This window comes from Suillus subalutaceus, assembly GCF_016647625.1.
Source record: "Suillus subalutaceus strain FC151 chromosome Unknown DFJ58scaffold_199, whole genome shotgun sequence".
Classification (NCBI taxonomy): domain Eukaryota; kingdom Fungi; phylum Basidiomycota; class Agaricomycetes; order Boletales; family Suillaceae; genus Suillus; species Suillus subalutaceus.
Window position 1 is genome coordinate 69,319 of NW_024540448.1, and position 18,651 is coordinate 87,969.

The window sequence follows — 18,651 nt, forward strand, 5'->3', positions numbered from 1 at the left end:
CTCAAGGTATCGGTTCCGGGGTTGCAATAAGCCTTACGAATGTTCCCTCGCTCGCCGTGGTATCTCATCGCTTCCAGCGACGTAGAGCTCTCGTGATGGCACTCGTCATTACAGGGCCGTCGATGGCTTTAATCTTGCATCCGATTATGCTCAACAACCTTATCAATGGAAGACTTGGCTTTGCAAATGGTGTCCGTGTTAGTGCGAGCATGATTAACGGTCCTCATAGCATATCTCCTGATGCACACAAGGCTTCCACCGTTTCTCAAGGTCATGAGCTACACTCGTGTTTTACATAACTCGTGGAGAGATCGTCCTTGTGTTTGTGCGTGTTCAGGGTGAGTGGGCCAACACTTGATGGCATGAACCTTCAGACAGCTTCCACTGCTTAGGATGGCTGCTTTCGAAGTCGGATTATTTTTCATGTTATTTTATCTCCAAGCGGACTCCCGTTTGCACGGTCTAAGCAAAGGATTTACGTTTTATTCGGTGCGCGTTCCTGAGACCAGTTGACAAGGAGTTACTCAGTACTAGCTTCACAGCTTACAATCTTCAATACTGGTTCTTTGATGGGAAGACTTACCGCTGGCGTTGTCTCCGCCTACGTGGGCATCCCGAATACGGTCGCCGGCTGCTCGTTCATATCATCTGCTGTAGTGTTTTCAATGATCGGCTTGCGATCAGTGACCAGCGCGGCACTGATAGGTATTAGCTATGGTTATTTTTTTGGAGGCTGTGCGTAGGCTCTTGACACACTTCCAACACTCACTAAGTGCTAAGTGTCAACTCAGTCATAGCATTAAATGCTCCGTTGATATCATATCTGACCCCCGAAGACTTAGATATTGGATAATTACTCGACGCATGGCTTTCACGCTGACAAGTCGTTCAAGTGTTCGAATTGGAATATCGTTCACGATGACTGGTAAGTCCGTGGATTTAAATCCGACGGGTCACGTCCTGACCTGCGTCCACAGGCATTGGATCACTCTTTGGCATGTGTGCCGCTGGCCTTTCTCGACCGTTACTTACCTTCGGCTTAGGCGCTCCGATTTGTGGAGCTGTCCTGACCTCGCATTACATCTGGTGGAGGCCTGCTGTCTTAGCTGGGGTGAGTGGATCATGTGGAGTGGCGTTTTTGGAGTGGCGTTTTTGTTTTCTGGCTGACAAGCTATTTAGAGCATCGCGACTTGCTGAACCATTTTGTTCGTATCCATGCAGTTCATATTGAAGTTTCGTCAAAAGACTGCAGGCGGGGGGGCTGTTTGATCCACGTATGCCCTCCTTCCCTATCGAGATCCGTATATGCTACATATGCATACTTCGATCAGATACGTGAAAGGGCCTCGTGATATGATACTTTCCCATCGTGGTGTGGAAGTCTGGTTATCAAGTTGAATTCGAAGCAAGTGTATTTGGCCAGATTGCGCAACTCAACATTTTTCACTTATCCGAATCGTATGTAGCACCGAGGGATCCCCGGTCCCGAGCTAGTTAGCTACATGATGTCATACCTATGGTTCCGGTCGTAGCTTGGGCTCTGGGACAATCGCTAGAAGACATGCCAAAAAATGTGCTCACTAGGCCGTCGTCCATCCTTTCGGAAGTCCGAGTCATATACGCGACTACCCCGCATTGCCAACGCATGTGAACGCGGGGTTCCGTAACAATGTCGCACCTGATCGGGATATTTGATCTTCCCTATTTACATTGTCCTCCTTCGAAGAACTTGGAGCTGGTTCCAACGATACCTGACACGTCTGCATGGTACTTCCCCATCACTCGGAAGCTGGAATGATCATGATGGTAATCAATTCTTACGGGTAACACCGCGGCTCCATGATGCTGACTCTGGGTTTGGAGGGTACGGGTTCAAGGGTTGCTGCCTTAGGGTTTCACTGACTCCTCTCAAATAAATCATGATGCTCCAGTACCGGGTGTGCATACCATCCCCCACCTTCATCTCTGTCGTCCATGTCTACACCTCTCCCCACTGGGAATGAAACTACAGCACAGGCTTCCCAAAGCACTTTGCAATGGGTCAAAATTACTGGCGATCCAGGTGATGCCGACCACTTAGACCCGTCAGATTTTCCCGAGGGTGGCGTAAAAGCTTGGAGCACAGCGCTAGGAGCGTAAGTGTTTGAATACCTATCGCTGCATACTCATCATTAAAACATCGACAAGTTTTTTGATACAATTCTGTGGTGCTGGGTAAAATCGATTCAGCATTTATGGTCCATTTTCGCTAATCGCGTTCCAGATTTACCACCTCCTACGGCGTCTTCCAAGGTAATGTCCGCTGGGTTGTTTTGCAGAACGAGTTGATCATCATGATACACAGACTTTTATGCTCGAACTTATCTGACAGATTATACACCATCTGCAATCGCGTCAGTGAGCTTTAGACTTGGCCTGTTTCGTGTTTCTGACTTAGAATGGTATAGCTGGATAGGAGCTGTTAATGCATTGTTGATATTCTCAGTCGGTCTCGTGTCAGGAAGGTTGCTTGACCGGGGCATATTGTATGTATTCAGGCAGTTCACATAAAAGTGTCCCTGATCATACATCCAGCTATCACGTGATGAAAGTCGGCTGTCTTCTCCAGTGTCTCTCCCTCTTTATGCTGTCACTAGCGAAGCCGAATGGGTATTATCAAGCAAGTCTGGTTTTTGTTACTGTATAACTCAATTGACAGTAGTGTTAGATCTTCCTTTCTCAAGGTATCGGTTCCGGGGTTGCAATAGGCCTTACAAATGTTCCCTCGGTCGCCGTGGTATCTCATCACTTCCAGCGACGTAGAACTCTCGTGATGGCACTCGTCATTACAGGGCCGTCGATAGGTGCAATCTTGCAACCGATTATGCTCAACAACCTCATCAATGGAGGACTTGGCTTTGCAAATGGTGTCCGTGTTAGTGCAGGCATGATTAGCGGTCTGCTTCTCATAGCATATTTCCTGATGCACACACGGCTTCCACCGCAACCCAAGGCCATTAGCTACACTCGTGTTTTACAAAACTCGTGGAGAGATCGTCCTTATGTTTGTGCGTGTTTAGGGTGAGTGAGTCAACACTTGATGGCATGAACCTTCAGACAGTTTCCACTGTTTAGGATGGCTGCTTTCGATGTCGGGTTGTTTTTTATGTTATTTTATCTCCAACTAGACTCTCGTTTGCACGGTCTAAGCGAAGTATTTACGTTTTATTCGGTGCGCGTCCCTGAGACCAGTTGACAAGGAGTTACTCAGTACTAGCTTTACAGCTCACAATCTTCCATACTGGTTCTTTGATGGGAAGACTTACCGCTGGCGTTGTCTCCGCCTACGTGGGCATCCCGAATACGGTCGTCGGCTGCTCGGTCATATCATCCGCTATAGTATTTTCAATGATTGGCTTGCGATCGGTGACCAGCGCGGCACTGATAGGTATGAGCTATGGATATTTTTCTGGAGGCTGTGCGTAGGCTCTTGACACACCTCCAACACTCACCAAGTGTCAACTCAGTCATAGCATTAATTGCCCCGTTGATATCATATCTGACCCCCGAAGACTTAGATATTGGGTAATTGCTCGACGCATGACATTGGTTCACGCTGACAAGTCGTTCAAGTGTTCGAATTGGAATATCGTTCGCGATGACTGGTAAGTCCGTGGATTTAAATCCGACGGGTCACGTCCTGACCTGCGTCCACAGGCATTGGATCACTTTTTGGTATGTGTGCCGCTGGCTTTTCTCGACCGTCACTTACCTTCGGCTTAGGTGCTCCGATTTGCGGAGCTGTCTTGACCTCGCATTACATCTGGTGGAGGCCTGCTGTCTTAGCTGGGGTGAGTGGATCACGTGAAGCGGCGTTTTTGTTTTCTGGTTGACAGGCTATCTAGAGCATCACGACTTGCGGAACCATTTTTTTCGTATCTATGCAGCTCATATTGAAGTTTCGTCAAAAGACTGCAGGCGGGGGGATTGTTTGATCCATGTATGCCCTCCTCCCATATCGACATTCGTATATGATACATACGCATACTTCGATCATTTAGTTAACAGCGGCATTTATGAGATGGATAACTAGACTGTTGTGTTCAGTCACCATGGCGGCTTCTGTCTTTTCTCTGGATCCAAAGTTCTCAGTACTCCCGTTCCTTCAGGTACCATGGTCACGAAACCGCATATCTTTGAAGTATACTATGAGTACATCTTGGGTCTCTATATGTAGAACAACCAAAAAGCGTTGATCGAAATCAAAAAAGTAAGATAGTGTAAGAAAAGTGAACCCGACACTCAAACGGCTTTCTTGTCCTCTTCCGCAGGCTTCCTCCGCTCGAGAACCTCAACCCATTTTTTCGGGAACCAGCCTTCGCGACCCTCGCGCGTCCGACCTTTCCACCATTCGCTCTCCACTTCTAACCGTGGATCTACCTCCACACCGGTGCTAGGATCCAGCTTTCCCATGATAGCGACGATCTCATTCTCCTTGAGCGCAAGCTCAGACGGAGATGAAGGTGTGAATGTATACAGCGCGCGTGCAAAAGTAAGTGTCGACGGATCAAGGGGACCTAGTGAACCACCGGGACCAATTTGTGCTTGTTGCTGTTGCATCGCACGCTCATTGAGGATTTTTACGAGCTTCGTCATGGCGTATGGGACGCCGAAAATAGCGAGTAAAAATATTATAATAGGCTTTCGGCTAGGCTTGATAGGAGGAGGACCCATTGGGCCCTGGACGGGCTTGCCGCTGATGAACTCTCTGAATTCACCCTGGATGCCGGTAGAGCTGGAGCGGCCCGTAATGAGCTCCTTCATCCACCGTAAAAGACCAAAGAGGCTTAATACACTGCCCAGGGCATTGCGAAGATGGCTGAATTGCTCGACGACGCCGACCATTGCGAAAAATGAGCTGTGCGTCGCCATGAATGTGGACTCGAGCATTTGTGCTACGCCCGAGAAAGTCTGGACGATGGAATGGAGGAGGGAAAAGGTGTGTTGGGTCGTGGCTTCGAGAGTCTGCGAAAAGGAAGGATTGTTGGGATCCATACCAGGGTACATGCCCATTCCGGGCATTCCGGGCATTCCTGGCATGGCGCCGTACATGCTATTCATGTTATTCATGCCATATCCGCCGTACCCAGTGCCATAACTGCTGCCCATTCCGCCATAGCCACCGTACATACTTGAGCCATAGGGTGAGTACGTGGACCCAAGGCGAGAGTACGGAGAATATGGGGTGTTATATGATGGCTGTAAAGAACTGAAGGGCGCGAGGGTAGATGCAGATGGGTTGGAGAGAGCTGGGGGACGTGCAGGTACTGAAGGTGGTTCTGAAGAAGATAAGCTCGGCGTAGTAGATGTTGCGGCGGTGATGGTTGCTGGGGCTGATGTCGCTGTTCCCCGCTCCCAGGGTTTGGGTGGTGATGCCATCAGCGTGCTCACCGTTGCCGACGATGACAAGAGACGAAGGTGTGAATGTGAAACAGCACAACTTCCGATTTACGTAAGCCACGGTTCTCTTCCTATTATTAGATTGACTCTACCTCCCACTCACCGGGCATCCGAAATTCCATGGTAAGACAAGCTCTAGATGATGACAATCCAAAATATAAATCTTAATAACTTAACCAGGTCGTTTGACTTCGGGGGGGCCTTCCTCGGTCAGCGGCCATCTGAAATGAAGACAATGGCCGCCGCCCATGTTGAGCTTCTATAGTCATGCCACCCCACCGGCCACATTTTCCGACACACTATAGTTAGTGGAGTCCTTCCATCCAGCATGTGCTTATCATCGGCACTGGCAAAACAATGTTCGCTTTCTGGCGCTCGTGTTATCCATGAACTATCTATAAAATCATACACTGTCGTATAATCTTCAACTTGTGCATCGGACATTTTACGCCCATGGCAGAAAGCCAGAGTACGAACTTGTCACCTATAGAGGTCCGGAATGTGAAATTTCATACTAATACCCAGACGCACTCGCCCAGTTCAATATTGTCAAATAAGCCCATTAAGCTTGACATAGAACATGCAGTGGTTGATGACGACCCTCGAACATGGTCAAACACGAAGAAGGTAAGTCCTTCTGGCTTACTATGTAAGTAGGAGTTGATTGAACACAACTACAGACCACTATATTGTTCATTATATCTGGAGCCACGATGTTTGCGGGTTTGGCGGCGAACATACAAAATCGTAGGTTGCGTCCGTGATACTATTATATCCAATATCGGTTGAACAGTCAGGAAACAGCTGCCAATGCTCAAATCGAGCAACAGCTACACGCCAGCAGTGGAGATATTAGCCTGAGCTTGTCACTGTTCATTCTCGCTCAAGGCACTTTCCCTGTCGTTTGGAGTGCGATTAGCGAGATAAAGGGCCGCAAGGTTTGTATTTATAGCTACCTTTAGAGTGTCGTTTACTAATTTGACTGAGTCCAGCTTGTGTACCTTCTATCCATTGCACTTTTTATAATTGGATCTTCAATCGTGGCCATGTCAAGGACTATTGGTTTGGTGATTGGGATGCGAATTGTGCAAGGCGCAGGGTAGGACAGTTCCTCGATCCTCGTGACCGTGCTCACTTGGAGTAGGTCAAGCGCAGTTTTCGCTATCGGAACTGCCACTCTGGCCGATATATACGAGCCACATCAACGAGGTACAATGATGGGTGTCTACTACTCTGCGCCTCTCCTCGGTCCCTCATTAGGACCAATACTTGGTGGTGCACTCACACAGGGCCTCAACTGGCGGGCAATTTTCTGGTTCTTGGCCATCTGGGGAGGCATAATATTTTTGGCACTCCTTTTCTTGTTCAAGGACACCTTCAGGAAGGAGAGGAGTGTGACTTACCAGAACGCATTGAATTCGAGGCTCCAAGAGCAGCAGTCGTCGGAAGCGAAGGACGAGTCGCGAGATATTTCGAAGTCAGAAGTGGGCAGAGAAAATCAAACGACTTCAAAAGATATCGAAGCACAGCGAATGGTTATTCCAGCATCGGCCATTAAAGATATAAAAATGTCTATGGCTGATATCAACCCTTTCCCTGCATACCTCTTGATCGTCAGCCGCAAGAACAACCTTGTTATCATGATAACATCAGGTGCGTGCTCTCATTTCTTGCTGAAGCCTATTTTTATGCCCTCTTGCGCCAGGCTTAATACTTGGGTTTAGCTTTAGTATTGCGTATACATGCGCAAGAACATTGTCGATGTATTATGATTATGATGCATTGAAGACTGGCCTTGTTTTGCTTGCCTATGGTGTTGGTGAGTGAATTATAAGCAAATTGGTAACACTTGCCTGATGCATCTACTTATCCCAGGCAGCGTAACTGGCAGCATATTGGGTGGTCGCTGGTCCGATCGGACACTTGCTCGGCTAAAGGCCGCAAACGGAGGGGTCAGCTTTCCAGAGGTGAACATTGAACCACTAAACCTAGCTCAGCATGTGGCTGATGCAAATCGATGCAGATGCGCCTCGAGAGCACGAAAATCGTCATGTTATGGTCACCTCTTTCTGTGATTGGATACGCCTGGGTGTGCCAAGAACGAGTCAGTATCGCCGCTGTGTGTGTGATGCTGTTCCTCGCTGGATTTCTATCCGTGTATGTTCACTCCGTTTTATATTGTATTTTGCTCTCATTCACGATAGATGGACCTACACAAGCATACTGGCGTACCTTGTCGATGCAAACACTGGTCGCTCATCCATGGCAGTAGCAACGAATAGTTTTGTCCGTGGTCTGTTTGCTTTTGTCGCCGCCGAGATTGCGGTTCCTTTACAAGTGAGTCAAGGTCATAGCAGTTCGCAGAAGGCCAGATCTGAGGTTAGTTTAGGACACAATTGGCGACGGTGGTCTGTATACTCTCTGGGCAGGTCTGATGGTTGTCGTTCAGTGCATGATTCTGCTGGTGTTGTACAAAGGCAGGAACTGGAGAGAAGCCAGTGTTGAGAGGGAGAAGCAGAAACTGGATGCCAAGTAGACAATCATAGGTCCGATAGGGTCCGATCGACGCTGATTGAATATTGATGGGCAGTTAGTCTAGTACTTAGTATCTCGCAGATCCCGGGAATGAAGCATAGTCAGGGTTCGCATGTTGAATTGCTCACAATAATCTTCAGCATACCAACCACCCACATGATCATGCAGACTTGGTTCAATCCCTCTCCACGATCGTGAACTTCGGTTACACAACCCAATTTCTTCGTGTATGAGCTTATCCTGGTTTCCCGCTGCCAGCGCTACTTTCTGACAAAGCCAATGCTACCCCAGTGCGTTGATTAGATGATTCTCTGTTCTATCCTAGCTGTCTCGATTTTAGATGGAATTCCTGATAACTCATTCCAACACCTTGCAATAGAGAAACCTGTCAGCATCCATCATCCATCAAAGCATTTACATATGATATGCAAGTCCATAACTATCGCCATCCCCTCATAAGACCTAAACATCCAGTACTGTATAATTATTGAAATGCTCCTCAGATATTCAATAGTCCAGCTAGAATCTCCATCCTCCCGTGAGTCCCATCACATTACCTGGATCAACGGCACTCCTAATAGAATGCAGACTCGACACAGCATCCCCATATATATCCGCCAAAGCTGTGCCAGGAGGCGCACAATTAGGGTATATCAGTGCATTCGCAACGTTCTGACCAGCGTCCACGGCAAACTGCTTCATGTAGGCAGCGCTCTCTGCACCAACCTGGAGCATCACCTCATCATCGTTCGGATCAGTCCACCCATAATACACCTCAATGAACGAGTACCCCTGTCCTGAATCCCGTAAAGAAGGGAAAGCAGCTGGCGTGTCGGAGTGACTGTAGAGTGAGGGAAGGAGAGGGACGAGATCGTATGAGATCAAAACTCCGCTTGATTGCGACAGCTGCTCGCCGTAAACCTGGACGCTCTGCTGAGTTGTGCCCTGATCAGATGAAAAGTGCGACTCACCAGTGTTTGGTTCTGGACCATTTGTAGCATAGACGACGTGAATTGCTCAATAGGCACCCAGTGGAACATAGCCCTGTCTCCAACTGAGACAACCAAACCAGTTGCTGAACACCATTGACGTACCTTAGGCCCGATGAGGCATTTGCAGGTAAAGTCTGAATGAGGCTCAAATATGCCCTCGTCGAGATGTCTTCAGCAGAGTGTGGGATTGCCAGTAATTCGTTGAAAATACCATCAGGATAAGTCGGCGCATCATAAAACAGAATGGTTAATATCGCTACCTATCCGAAATCAGTTACTCGGATATGGTCCTCACGTGAATCAATCGTAACGCACCACCCCAGACGCATAGTCAGTTGTGCTGTACAAACAGGCTTTTGGATCGGTGACTGTCGACACAAAATTAGCTATGGCCGTATTGACTGCATCCCATTGATCCGCCGTGTACGAGATAAGGCCGCCCTGTAATCAATTGCCATTAGTATCGCACCAATGCAGAAGTACGGTACGTACCCAGACTTGAGACTGGGCGTACGTCTTCATAGTCACTGTGGTAACAATTCCCTACAGCAGATCAGCACGTGCACTGGTATCCGTAAAGCAATACCATCGCGCACAAATTGTTGAATCCTCCCTGAAAAAAATCAAGAAAATGAGATGCTGACTGTCTGCATGTCAAGACACTTACTCGAAGGCCATAGAATAAATCTGGATTCGAAGAACTTGTGATACTCGCAACCGTGCCATTAGGCATCACAAGCTCGAACGATATGACATTGTCGACCGACAAACCATACTGATTGCTGAGATATGAATATCCTGGTCAGAAATAAAACGTTCAATCACCGATATTTTTCGACGAGCAAGTGAACCTACCTCCTCCAAGGACGATGCCGCCGATCCCAACACCAGTAGTCTTCGCTCCTACAACGGTCACGCCATATTGTTCGAGTTCGGAATAGACATCATCCCAAATTAACCCCATGCCAATAGTTGCTGTCTGAGCATTCGGGTCGTATACGACTTCTGAAAATGAAAACAAAGCAATTTGGACTCCAGGGGTTGACGAAAAACCCTGGATTCACCGAATGACCACCGCTTTTGACCTTGAACACAGCCGCGTGTGACGATCAAAATGCAAGCTAAATAGTTGATGGACTCACTGCAAATGGGGTCTGGTCCTTGGCCAATAATTGGAGCTAGTCTTCGTTAGCAAGCGGAATTAAACATTAGATTCTATTAAACTTACAGCGATTCCGACGTCCTGTGCGTTCGCGGGCTCAAAGGAGCATGCAGAAGTTTGAGAACTAGAAGAAGCCCAATGCTCGTTATCCTCGGTGTATTGGGGTGACCCTGTGCATTGCTTAGTCCCTCTTGCGGTGATTGGTATTGAATGCACTCACCGATGTAATACACTTTGGACGCAGAGGACGCGGCAGCAGCGATCTCCTGGCAAGTCGCAGTATAGTCAGCTCTCCGCAGCTCTGTGGAGCCGGAGAGGCCAATGAGGCCTGAGATGACTGCGAAAGACAGGCCAGGAAGGAGTGTCATTGACTTTGACGAGAGAATAAAACATCAAGCGACTTTCAGCAGGACTCTTTAAATCACAAATTCGGAAGGCATGAGAAGGCCGTCGCTGAATATGAGATAATGGCAAGTACGATGCCGTATGTCGTTCCGCAGCCTGAGGAAATAAGCAAAGCTTTGAATTCCCTTCTCGAGACTCCGACCATCAATGATCAATATCCTCGATTCAAGCTATTAAAGCTGTCATGAGTGCCAAGAGGTGTCAAGTCAATGTTACATCAATTGAATATTTTTTATTAATTAGATTACATAGCTGGTTTCTCCCATTCCATTGATGATTCATAGTGTTGTTAGCAGAACTCAGGAGTTTAGGACCGAAGAAGATGAGAGCGTTGACGAAGTTGAACTGCTCGCTGAGGAAAATGCTGTTGATGAGGATGACGGATGAGATCAGACGAGGCAACATTAATTGATGTCGTCGTTAGGAAATGCATAGAATAACCCAGAATAACCCTAACCTTAATGCTCTATGAGACTTCCGTTGCTTACATAACAAGGACAAGGCAAAAAAAACTCTGTCCGCTGCTTAATAGACAGAGACATTGAATGCAGGTAAACTATTACTCCTCCTGCCTGTATCTGCGCAGACTCCGTCGTCCAGCGCCGTTCGATACTACCGCTCTTGCACTAGTGTGTTTTGATGGATTACATAACTCTTTACTCCGCCCATCACGATCACGATCAATTTGGTGGAAAATAACCTGAAAGTGAATTGCACTCCCCTCCGAGTCCGAAACACACTATCTAGTACTTTCTTCACCTGGATCGGGTAGCAAACTGACGCGCCGCGTGCCGCATTGTGCTTCGAGTTTTCACCCGTCTCGCACTTTGGTTCGTTCAACGCTAACGTCCGTTTTCGATATGGCAGTGATGACATCATGACGGGCAGCACGAAAAGGCACGTACAGATTCAATATTCAATTTTTGGCCAACTCAAAGATATTATACAACTGATTACATTTCCCCTACTCGGGCCCCTGCTCAGGTTAGAGCCGTCTGAGGGCAGGGCGGCTTTTAGGCCAAACTAGGCCAGAACATCACCACGAGGCTGAAATGTTTGACTTGGGCGCTGACACTATACCAAATGGGAAGCTAGAATTCAACAAGAGGATTTGAATTTTCGGTGCTTCTGAATCAGCTGCCTCTTGGCTACTCGCGGTCAGCTCGGGGGGGCACTCGGCGATCGAGGCCATGCATATGCCCCATCACCAGGCACTGCATCAATGCTGTCGAGCGTTTGGCTCGTAGTGCATGAGGCAGTACAGCACTACTGCGCAAGTTCTAATTTGAGCTTCATAATTGCAAAGCAACATGTCACTTGATATGATAATCCGGGGGGCGAACAATCCTGCCAGTGATCCATAAAACCTTCCTTCAACTGCACGAGCGTAATGTGAAATGCACGGGCGCCGGGCTAAGCTGAGATGTTGGATAGATTGAAAAACACAGCCAAGGCACGACGACTCGTGCTCGGGCATGTAAAACGTAAGATCAGGCTGCAACAGCCCTGTTTCTCTTTGGTTTGTCGAGTTAATATCCGAGAGAGTCGCAGCTCACATTACTCATCGTTGTTAACTTGGGTTTTGATTGGCGTCGATGCACTTGAGGAGCGCGGAATCGGATGAATGCACACTCGAGGGCAACGGCATCGAAGCTGACTCCAATAAGTCTTCAAAATATACCATTCGAAAATACATACTATTTTGAGGGATAATCATAGAGGTACCAGCCAGTGCTGTACAATTTATATGCGATGAGCGCGTAAGTAGTGCATGTATAAATATTACATTGAGCATAACGACCATATTACTGATTTGAGTTCGTGATGAGGCATGCCCTCCTAAGCTACCGGTTTCGAGCAGACAACACTCCCCTTAGATAACGTCAATCAAAATGGTAGGCTGCCTCGTTAGATGCGATGACCCCGTGCTCTTCCGAGGCTTACGCGTCCTCGGTTGCATAGGAGACGACATGATAATCCGTGGTTGTCCATCCTTCCTAGGCCTCAAGGTTTTGTAGACCTGCCATTCCTTCCCCTCGACGGTGATGCTGCCGAGGTGCTTGGTGCGCTCTTGGTGCGCAGGTTCAGTTTGTATCTGCGGGGCCTTCGGGGCAGGCAGGGTCGGTCGAACTTGAGGCTTGAACGTGGGGTCGATCATGACAGTCCCATGTGCTCCGAGCATTGGGAGACCTTGCGAATTCAATCTCTCACCCGTAGGTCCAACTCCAAACTCTGATACATCCTCTTCCTCTTCGATAAAGATAGACGGCTCGGGCGAGGCAAAGTGAACATGTCTTGCGGTGCTCGCACCAGCGGACGTATCCACTACCGGTAAAATCGAGTTCATCTCTCTCGCCACCCGTTCTTTCTCCTCGCGACCGAGTAACTTTCCCACCTGAGTCAAAAAGGTCTCGTGGTTCCTCTGGAACTCGTGCTCGAGAATTTCCTCCTTTGTCAAGTTCGTGGTGGAGCCGACGGGCCTCTGTAATACATATCTCACGCGAATACCAGAGCTAGTCTGCTCGACAGTGCGAGTGCCAAGTGAATTTTTGTGCCAGAAGTTGATCCCTTTGAAGCCAATGCGCTCGGGGCTGCGCTGAAGCGGCTGGGGCCTCTTTACAGGTGTGCGAAGGACAGAGCCCGCGTCGAACGCATGCTGTGGCATAGGAGTCTGAGGGAAGCACGTCATAGTGCTCGGCGGTGGTGTGGCGTCCCCCTCCTCATCTACATCCATGCCAGTTTCTTCATTATTGTTCGTGTCTTGCTCGGGGTAGATCCAGCGCGTATGAGCGCCAAGACCAGTGGCAGTTTGAGTGATCATAACAGACGTGCCATCTACATCGCGGCATCTGAGATAATAGCCGTTGGCGTTGCTAACCTTGGTCTGGCGTGTGACATTGGGAATGCGAGATGGCATTGTGGAGTATCGCGACGTGTGATAGGGGTAAGGGTAATGAGAGCGAAGTAAATTGTTCAGTAGAAGTAGAGGGTGTTGGTAAACCTGGAAAGCACGTTCAGTCACTCAAATACGTTTCCTTGCAGGTGCTTTGGCGGGAGTGTGGGTGAAAGAAGTCTTTTGGGCTTTGTCCACGGCTGGCCGCTTTGTCCACTCTTTATCTTCGCTGCGCACGAGTTACCATTTCAGGACAGTTGTCCGGACCAGGGGCGGCCACATGCTGGCTCATGCGGGTTCTGTGACTCAGTTAGTTGGGCGGACCTGGCGTGACCACAGCCTGAGCGCTGATAGGCGCATTTGCCAGCGACGTGACTCAGTGGTTTGTGGCAGACTAGCGTGGGAACCCGAAACGTGAATTGTGGCGTTGTACTATTCACCACGGTGGACAAGTCCAATGATTGATCGACTCTGATCAACCAAGTTGCTTCAAGGAAGTTTCATTAGCTCTACTTCGTTATCATGATTGTGTGGACTAATGATCTACTATTTCAGAGACTCAACCAGAGTCCGCAAGCGGGTTTTGCAACAAAGTGGTTTCAAACCCATCATGTATATGTGCCTTTGAACCATTAACACGTCGTGAATAACTTTCATATGTCGGCACGTTGCTGACCGCGAGACTGACTGCTGACGCGGATGCCTGAGGCTGGCATGGCCAGCTGTGGCATGCCCACTGTTACCAAGGAAGGGAAATGCCAATGAGCTTCCACGGGGTGCGAACCTTACATGGCCACAAGTAACTTGTCAGTTTTTCCTCTGGCTACCATTGATAATCGAAATCGGTCGTCCACATTACTTAGTATGTTATCATCTCCACTACCTCGTCGCGGAGTCCGAAACTCCTCAAGAAATCCATTGATCCACACAACTTTAGCATGACTTATGGACAATTTCACTCTCAGACTGTCCACAGCTGAAGCCGTTAAAGGTCGCACTCCCATGCGAGCGTGATGTTCCAAGACCACAACACAACACTCAAGATACTTTGTCCACGCCCAACCACCTTCAAGAAATATGTTCTCTAAGTCGCCATACCGTCATATCCCCTTCTTCCCGCAAACACCTGCTGGATTCAGGATGTTGAACCCCTCGAAGAAGCCTTACTTTCTTCATTCCATTTTTTCGCGTCGTCCTTCACCGTCCGTCGACTCCCCTTCGAGTAGCCCTGCCCGCGAGCCAAATGCACCTGCATTCTTTGACTGCAACGCACCTCCTACACAGGGCCTTCCGCACATCTTCCAGCCCGCCTCAGCCAATACCGCCCGTGTAGGTCGTCCACCCAAGAAGGCTACTGTTCCAAAGGTCTTCAAGAAGAGCGCGCCCACCAAGGCTTTCCCCAGTCAAATGATCCACCCGCGCCGCAAACACTGGCACAAGCGCTTCACTTACCATCTTACAGTCACTCGTCCAGGACTCCGTCGCAAAGGCCCCCGGTTCTGCAACCCAGCAAAGCTCAGGCGCCAAAAAGCAGTGGCGGCTCTCAACAACCTCGAAAATGTCGCTCTCAAGACTATGCAAGCTGGTGGTATGACCGCCGAAGATCGTATTTTCCTCAAGCAGCTTGAGGAGCTCCGCCTTGATCAGCGGCGCAGGCACACGCTTGGAGATGCTAGAGAGGTTCGTCGCACGCGCTGAAGCGTTGGGTCCGCAACGTGAGTTGGAGCACGCGGAGCGCGACCGCCAAGCTGCCCTCCGATTGGAGGAGAACGCACGGAGGCAGAAGGAAGAGGAGGAATCCACCGTTGCAGGAGAACGCCAACGGCAGGAGGAGGAGAAGCGTCGACAAGAGGAGGCCAGACGCAGACAGGAAGAAGCTAAGCGTCGTGCAGAGGAACTGGTGCGTCTTCGTGAGCAGCGCGAGCGCGAGCTCCAGGCCAAACGAGAGGCTTTCCGTAAAGCCCAGGAGGAAGCTGAACGCCGGGCCCGTGAGCAAGCAGAGCAGCGCCTTCGTGAAGAAGCTCAACGGCGAGAGAGGCAGCGCCAAGAAGAACTTCGTCGCAACAAAGCTCAAGCGGATCTCGTCGCTTTTTTCCAGCTCTACGACGCAAAGTGGCAAGAGCTCAAACTGAGCCAGAAGTTGACTTCAGTCATGCTCTGCGAGATGCCGTGGCCCACCTTTCAGCAAGGCTGTGCATCCCCCGATGATATCTCCCGCTGCAGCGTGGAGGAATTCATCTTCCACCCCCTCCGCCCAGGGATGGAGACCAAGTCGCGCAAGGACCGACTGAAGGTAGAGATGCTTAGATTCCACCCCCGACAAGTTTGACTCGAACATCGTGCGCAAGTTGCGGGAGTGCGATAGGGAAAAGGCGAGCGAAATTGCGGGAGCACTGGCTAGAATACTGACGAACATGATGGCTGAAGAGATTCAGAAAGAGACGGATCAATAGGTCAATATATGCTGAAATTCTGCTGTAGTCATTAGCAACTCTAGGGTAGTTAGGATATGTCCAATATGCAACCGTATGACTCTATCAAACCGTGTTCAACTTTGCAAGCAAGTCCTGGCTCCTTGCGGCAATATTAATAACAGCGATTCTACGTGTTCACACTAATAGTACTATACACTTACAAGTAAAAATATTTGAGCAACACACATTTCTTTTCCAATGGCACTCACCCTTCCGCATCCTTCTTGGCCACATACGCAAGCAAATCACAAACGCGTTTCAAGTACCCCCCAATCATTGGCCATAGTATGCGACCAACTTGAAGGAACGGTCAAAGACCGTGAATTGAACCCCGGGGTCGAAAATAGTCGACTCGGTACGCTCGAGTAAGTTTGTAGACACCATAATATTATCAGGAACCAACAATATGCCCTTGAGCGGACCCTCTTCAGCTTCTCTTCATGGCAGTTGTAATAGCATGGTAGGTTGTGGTGCTTTTTGAGCTTCACGACAAGGTCAATGACGGACGCATTTACAACTGGAATACGAAATTCAAGACCACTACAAAGACATTTAGGGCCAGACCAACAGATCGAAATAAAATGATGACACACGTGAACCTGTCATCCAACGAGGGAATGATCTTTCCGACAACCTCCGCCGCTTCAGTGTAGGTTGGGATGATGGTGTTAGTGAGGGATTTATTGTCAGTGATGTCCACCGCACGAATACTGGACATGAAGACTTCTTCGATGCCAAATTTGTCGTGCACGACCTTGCGATAGGGGCAAGGCAATTGGTAGTGCTCGAGGCGCTAGAAATAACGGTGTATTCTGGTTTGTACGCATCGAGGTTGACACCACAGATAAACATCGGCGCATTAGATATCGCAGTGATGATGACTTTTTTTGGCACCACCCACCATTAAATGGGCGGCTGCCCTAGTAAGTCATCAGCATCACTATCAACTCAAGTCTTCGACAGAGCTTACTTGGCCTCTCGTGGTGAAAAACCCCTGTTCAACTTTGCTCAAGACTATGTAGCTTAAATTCGTATGTAAAACACTTACACTCGACTCAATGATATAGTTAGCGCCAACCGATCCCCAGTTGATGTCCTCTTGGCTTGCTTTGACTGAATACGTGGATGGGCTTGTTTGCCGATGTAGAGCTTGCCATCTCTACTACCCCGCATGAACATCCCCCTCGAAGTTACCGTGAACGGGGATGGACTTGAACTTGGCCGCCTGTGGTCGTAATAAAATAGGGGCTACCCCTAATGCACCCAGAAATTAAACCAACCATGTCGTCTAGCTTTAACACGGGGCTGTGAGCGGGAAGAAAGGATTAGATGGACACAGGTGGCTGATAACGAAGATATACTAACTCGTTGATGGCAACGACTTCGATGTCCTGGTACTGGACCGCGTGACGCATGAAGGTACGGCCCATACGGCCTATAAATGTCAGAAACACGTCATTCAACACATACAGAGCAAATATACTGACCAAATCTGAAAACAGACAGGGTAATATATGCATTGTTAGAAGTTGTTCGCTTTTGTTCCCCACCAACGACCTACCCGTTGATGCCTACTTTGACCTGCAAGCGCAAGTAACGTAATTAATGTCGCTCGACCTGAAGGAGAACATGATCTACTCACCATTTTGCTAGTTGAGTGTGATACTAATGGAGTGAGGAATGCGAGAGGAGGGGGAAGAAATAACACATTATCTATAAGACACCTCCTATGTCATATTTTCCGGGTTTGGACCATCGACGTCACCGTCGATCACCTACTACATAGTAGCATTATGAAGAGTGAAACGTCTAGGTGTGCTCATGCCATATACCTTAGACGAAAGACAGCGATGTCGTTGCTTGTTCCCGAGCTGGCGGCATGTCAATCACGTTACTTACATCCCCTATCATGTGCATCAAAGATAAGACAATATTTGACCCATCACTGCTTCGATGAGTATATTCAAAGCGCCTAGTAAAAAAAAATCTCAACCACAAAGCACAACATACGAGACACTGAAGTACCGTGACAATGACGCGCGGACGCAGTGCAGCCTGAATAGAACATCAATAACATAATCACCTGTTGGACAATGGATGTCAGCCCAGACGACCGTAGTGACGTTAGCATGCTCGATCCAAGAATGTGTGAGTCAACGCTGTCCACGACGAGTATGGCATTGTGTTGTGAATGCGGACAATAATCTATCATCGTTATGCCAGGTGACGATTTCCCTGCTAACATCCCGGATCGACAGAGTGCTAGCCAGCCCCAGCTATCGATGACTCGGACAAAGTGAGTTGAGGACCAACTGGTGCAGCATGTTTCGTACGGTATCGTACCTCAGCGGTGAGCTTTGTTTTATGTCTGAGTTGTCCCCCTAGTCGGACAGTCGTTTTTTCTTGTGTATGACGTCTGACAGACTTGAAGCGTGCAAACACTGAGTACTGAATAGTCAGTGGCCTCTATCGGATTCGGATGGTTCACACCAACAGAGCATAACGTTTTACTAAAAGGGCTCAACGTCGCAACTGCCAATCATTTACCTGATAAGGGACTCAACGAACCACCTTCCTTTCAAGTTGGTTTGCATATATAGAGCTGCCAGTGTAAGCAACCCCATTCACATCGAGGCTATCACAAGTTAGTAATAGGTACTTGCATGTGCAGAATTCAAGCACCTTATCATCTCCTACATATTACAGATTCGGACGAGGCATTCATGAAAAACCTGGCTCAAGATCCCTGCA

The 18,651-nt window shown here is 48.6% G+C and overlaps 8 protein-coding genes across 8 annotated transcripts; 4 read left to right on the forward strand and 4 right to left on the reverse strand.

The window, feature by feature from the left end:
• Positions 1–6: 6 nt before the first annotated feature.
• Positions 7–776, forward strand: DFJ58DRAFT_174703 (uncharacterized protein). The gene is made up of 4 exons (XM_041379039.1): positions 7–197; positions 252–338; positions 393–489; positions 543–776. The coding sequence occupies exons 1-4, from the start codon at positions 166–168 to the stop codon at positions 741–743; spliced, it is 417 nt and encodes a 138-aa protein (XP_041236933.1). The 5' UTR covers positions 7–165; the 3' UTR covers positions 744–776.
• Positions 777–1,974: 1,198 nt separating this feature from the next.
• DFJ58DRAFT_865298 (major facilitator superfamily domain-containing protein) lies at positions 1,975–4,258 on the forward strand (the record flags this gene model as incomplete). Its single annotated transcript, XM_041394154.1, has 14 exons — positions 1,975–2,135; positions 2,188–2,214; positions 2,264–2,292; positions 2,345–2,393; positions 2,448–2,525; positions 2,592–2,649; positions 2,708–3,060; positions 3,115–3,211; positions 3,265–3,457; positions 3,507–3,564; positions 3,613–3,644; positions 3,697–3,714; positions 3,763–3,830; positions 3,885–4,258. 14 exons carry the CDS (start codon positions 1,975–1,977, stop codon positions 3,972–3,974), a joined length of 1,311 nt encoding a protein of 436 aa, XP_041236934.1. The 3' UTR covers positions 3,975–4,258.
• On the reverse strand, positions 4,149–5,527 carry DFJ58DRAFT_818972 (Peroxin 13, N-terminal region-domain-containing protein). Its single transcript, XM_041391888.1, has one exon. It carries the CDS (start codon positions 5,416–5,418, stop codon positions 4,282–4,284), a length of 1,137 nt encoding a protein of 378 aa, XP_041236935.1. The 5' UTR covers positions 5,419–5,527; the 3' UTR covers positions 4,149–4,281.
• Positions 5,528–5,813: 286 nt separating this feature from the next.
• DFJ58DRAFT_818975 (MFS general substrate transporter) lies at positions 5,814–8,028 on the forward strand. Its single transcript, XM_041391889.1, has 9 exons — positions 5,814–6,066; positions 6,120–6,186; positions 6,244–6,377; positions 6,543–7,092; positions 7,145–7,258; positions 7,315–7,406; positions 7,463–7,596; positions 7,644–7,776; positions 7,829–8,028. The coding sequence occupies exons 1-9, from the start codon at positions 5,893–5,895 to the stop codon at positions 7,973–7,975; spliced, it is 1,545 nt and encodes a 514-aa protein (XP_041236936.1). The 5' UTR covers positions 5,814–5,892; the 3' UTR covers positions 7,976–8,028.
• A 318-nt stretch (positions 8,029–8,346) lies between these two features.
• DFJ58DRAFT_818981 (FAD dependent oxidoreductase) lies at positions 8,347–10,952 on the reverse strand. The gene is made up of 11 exons (XM_041391890.1): positions 10,349–10,952; positions 10,195–10,298; positions 10,109–10,144; positions 9,822–10,020; positions 9,634–9,764; positions 9,553–9,579; positions 9,459–9,509; positions 9,282–9,407; positions 9,069–9,226; positions 8,946–9,018; positions 8,347–8,895 (listed from the first exon to the last, which is right to left on the reverse strand). Exons 1-11 carry the CDS (start codon positions 10,494–10,496, stop codon positions 8,494–8,496), a joined length of 1,455 nt encoding a protein of 484 aa, XP_041236937.1. The 5' UTR covers positions 10,497–10,952; the 3' UTR covers positions 8,347–8,493.
• Positions 10,953–12,024: 1,072 nt separating this feature from the next.
• Positions 12,025–13,815, reverse strand: DFJ58DRAFT_818986 (uncharacterized protein). Its single transcript, XM_041391891.1, has one exon. The coding sequence runs from the start codon at positions 13,448–13,450 to the stop codon at positions 12,407–12,409; it is 1,044 nt and encodes a 347-aa protein (XP_041236938.1). The 5' UTR covers positions 13,451–13,815; the 3' UTR covers positions 12,025–12,406.
• Positions 13,816–14,503: 688 nt separating this feature from the next.
• On the forward strand, positions 14,504–15,879 carry DFJ58DRAFT_847057 (uncharacterized protein; the record flags this gene model as incomplete). Its single annotated transcript, XM_041393394.1, has 3 exons — positions 14,504–15,106; positions 15,147–15,719; positions 15,751–15,879. The coding sequence occupies 3 exons, from the start codon at positions 14,504–14,506 to the stop codon at positions 15,877–15,879; spliced, it is 1,305 nt and encodes a 434-aa protein (XP_041236939.1).
• Positions 15,880–16,173: 294 nt separating this feature from the next.
• Positions 16,174–17,843, reverse strand: DFJ58DRAFT_719137 (glyceraldehyde-3-phosphate dehydrogenase; the record flags this gene model as incomplete). Its single annotated transcript, XM_041384574.1, has 9 exons — positions 16,174–16,336; positions 16,416–16,610; positions 16,655–16,781; positions 16,849–16,894; positions 16,949–17,030; positions 17,067–17,125; positions 17,181–17,205; positions 17,266–17,335; positions 17,840–17,843. 9 exons carry the CDS (start codon positions 17,841–17,843, stop codon positions 16,174–16,176), a joined length of 771 nt encoding a protein of 256 aa, XP_041236940.1.
• Between the last annotated feature and the right edge of the window lie 808 nt (positions 17,844–18,651).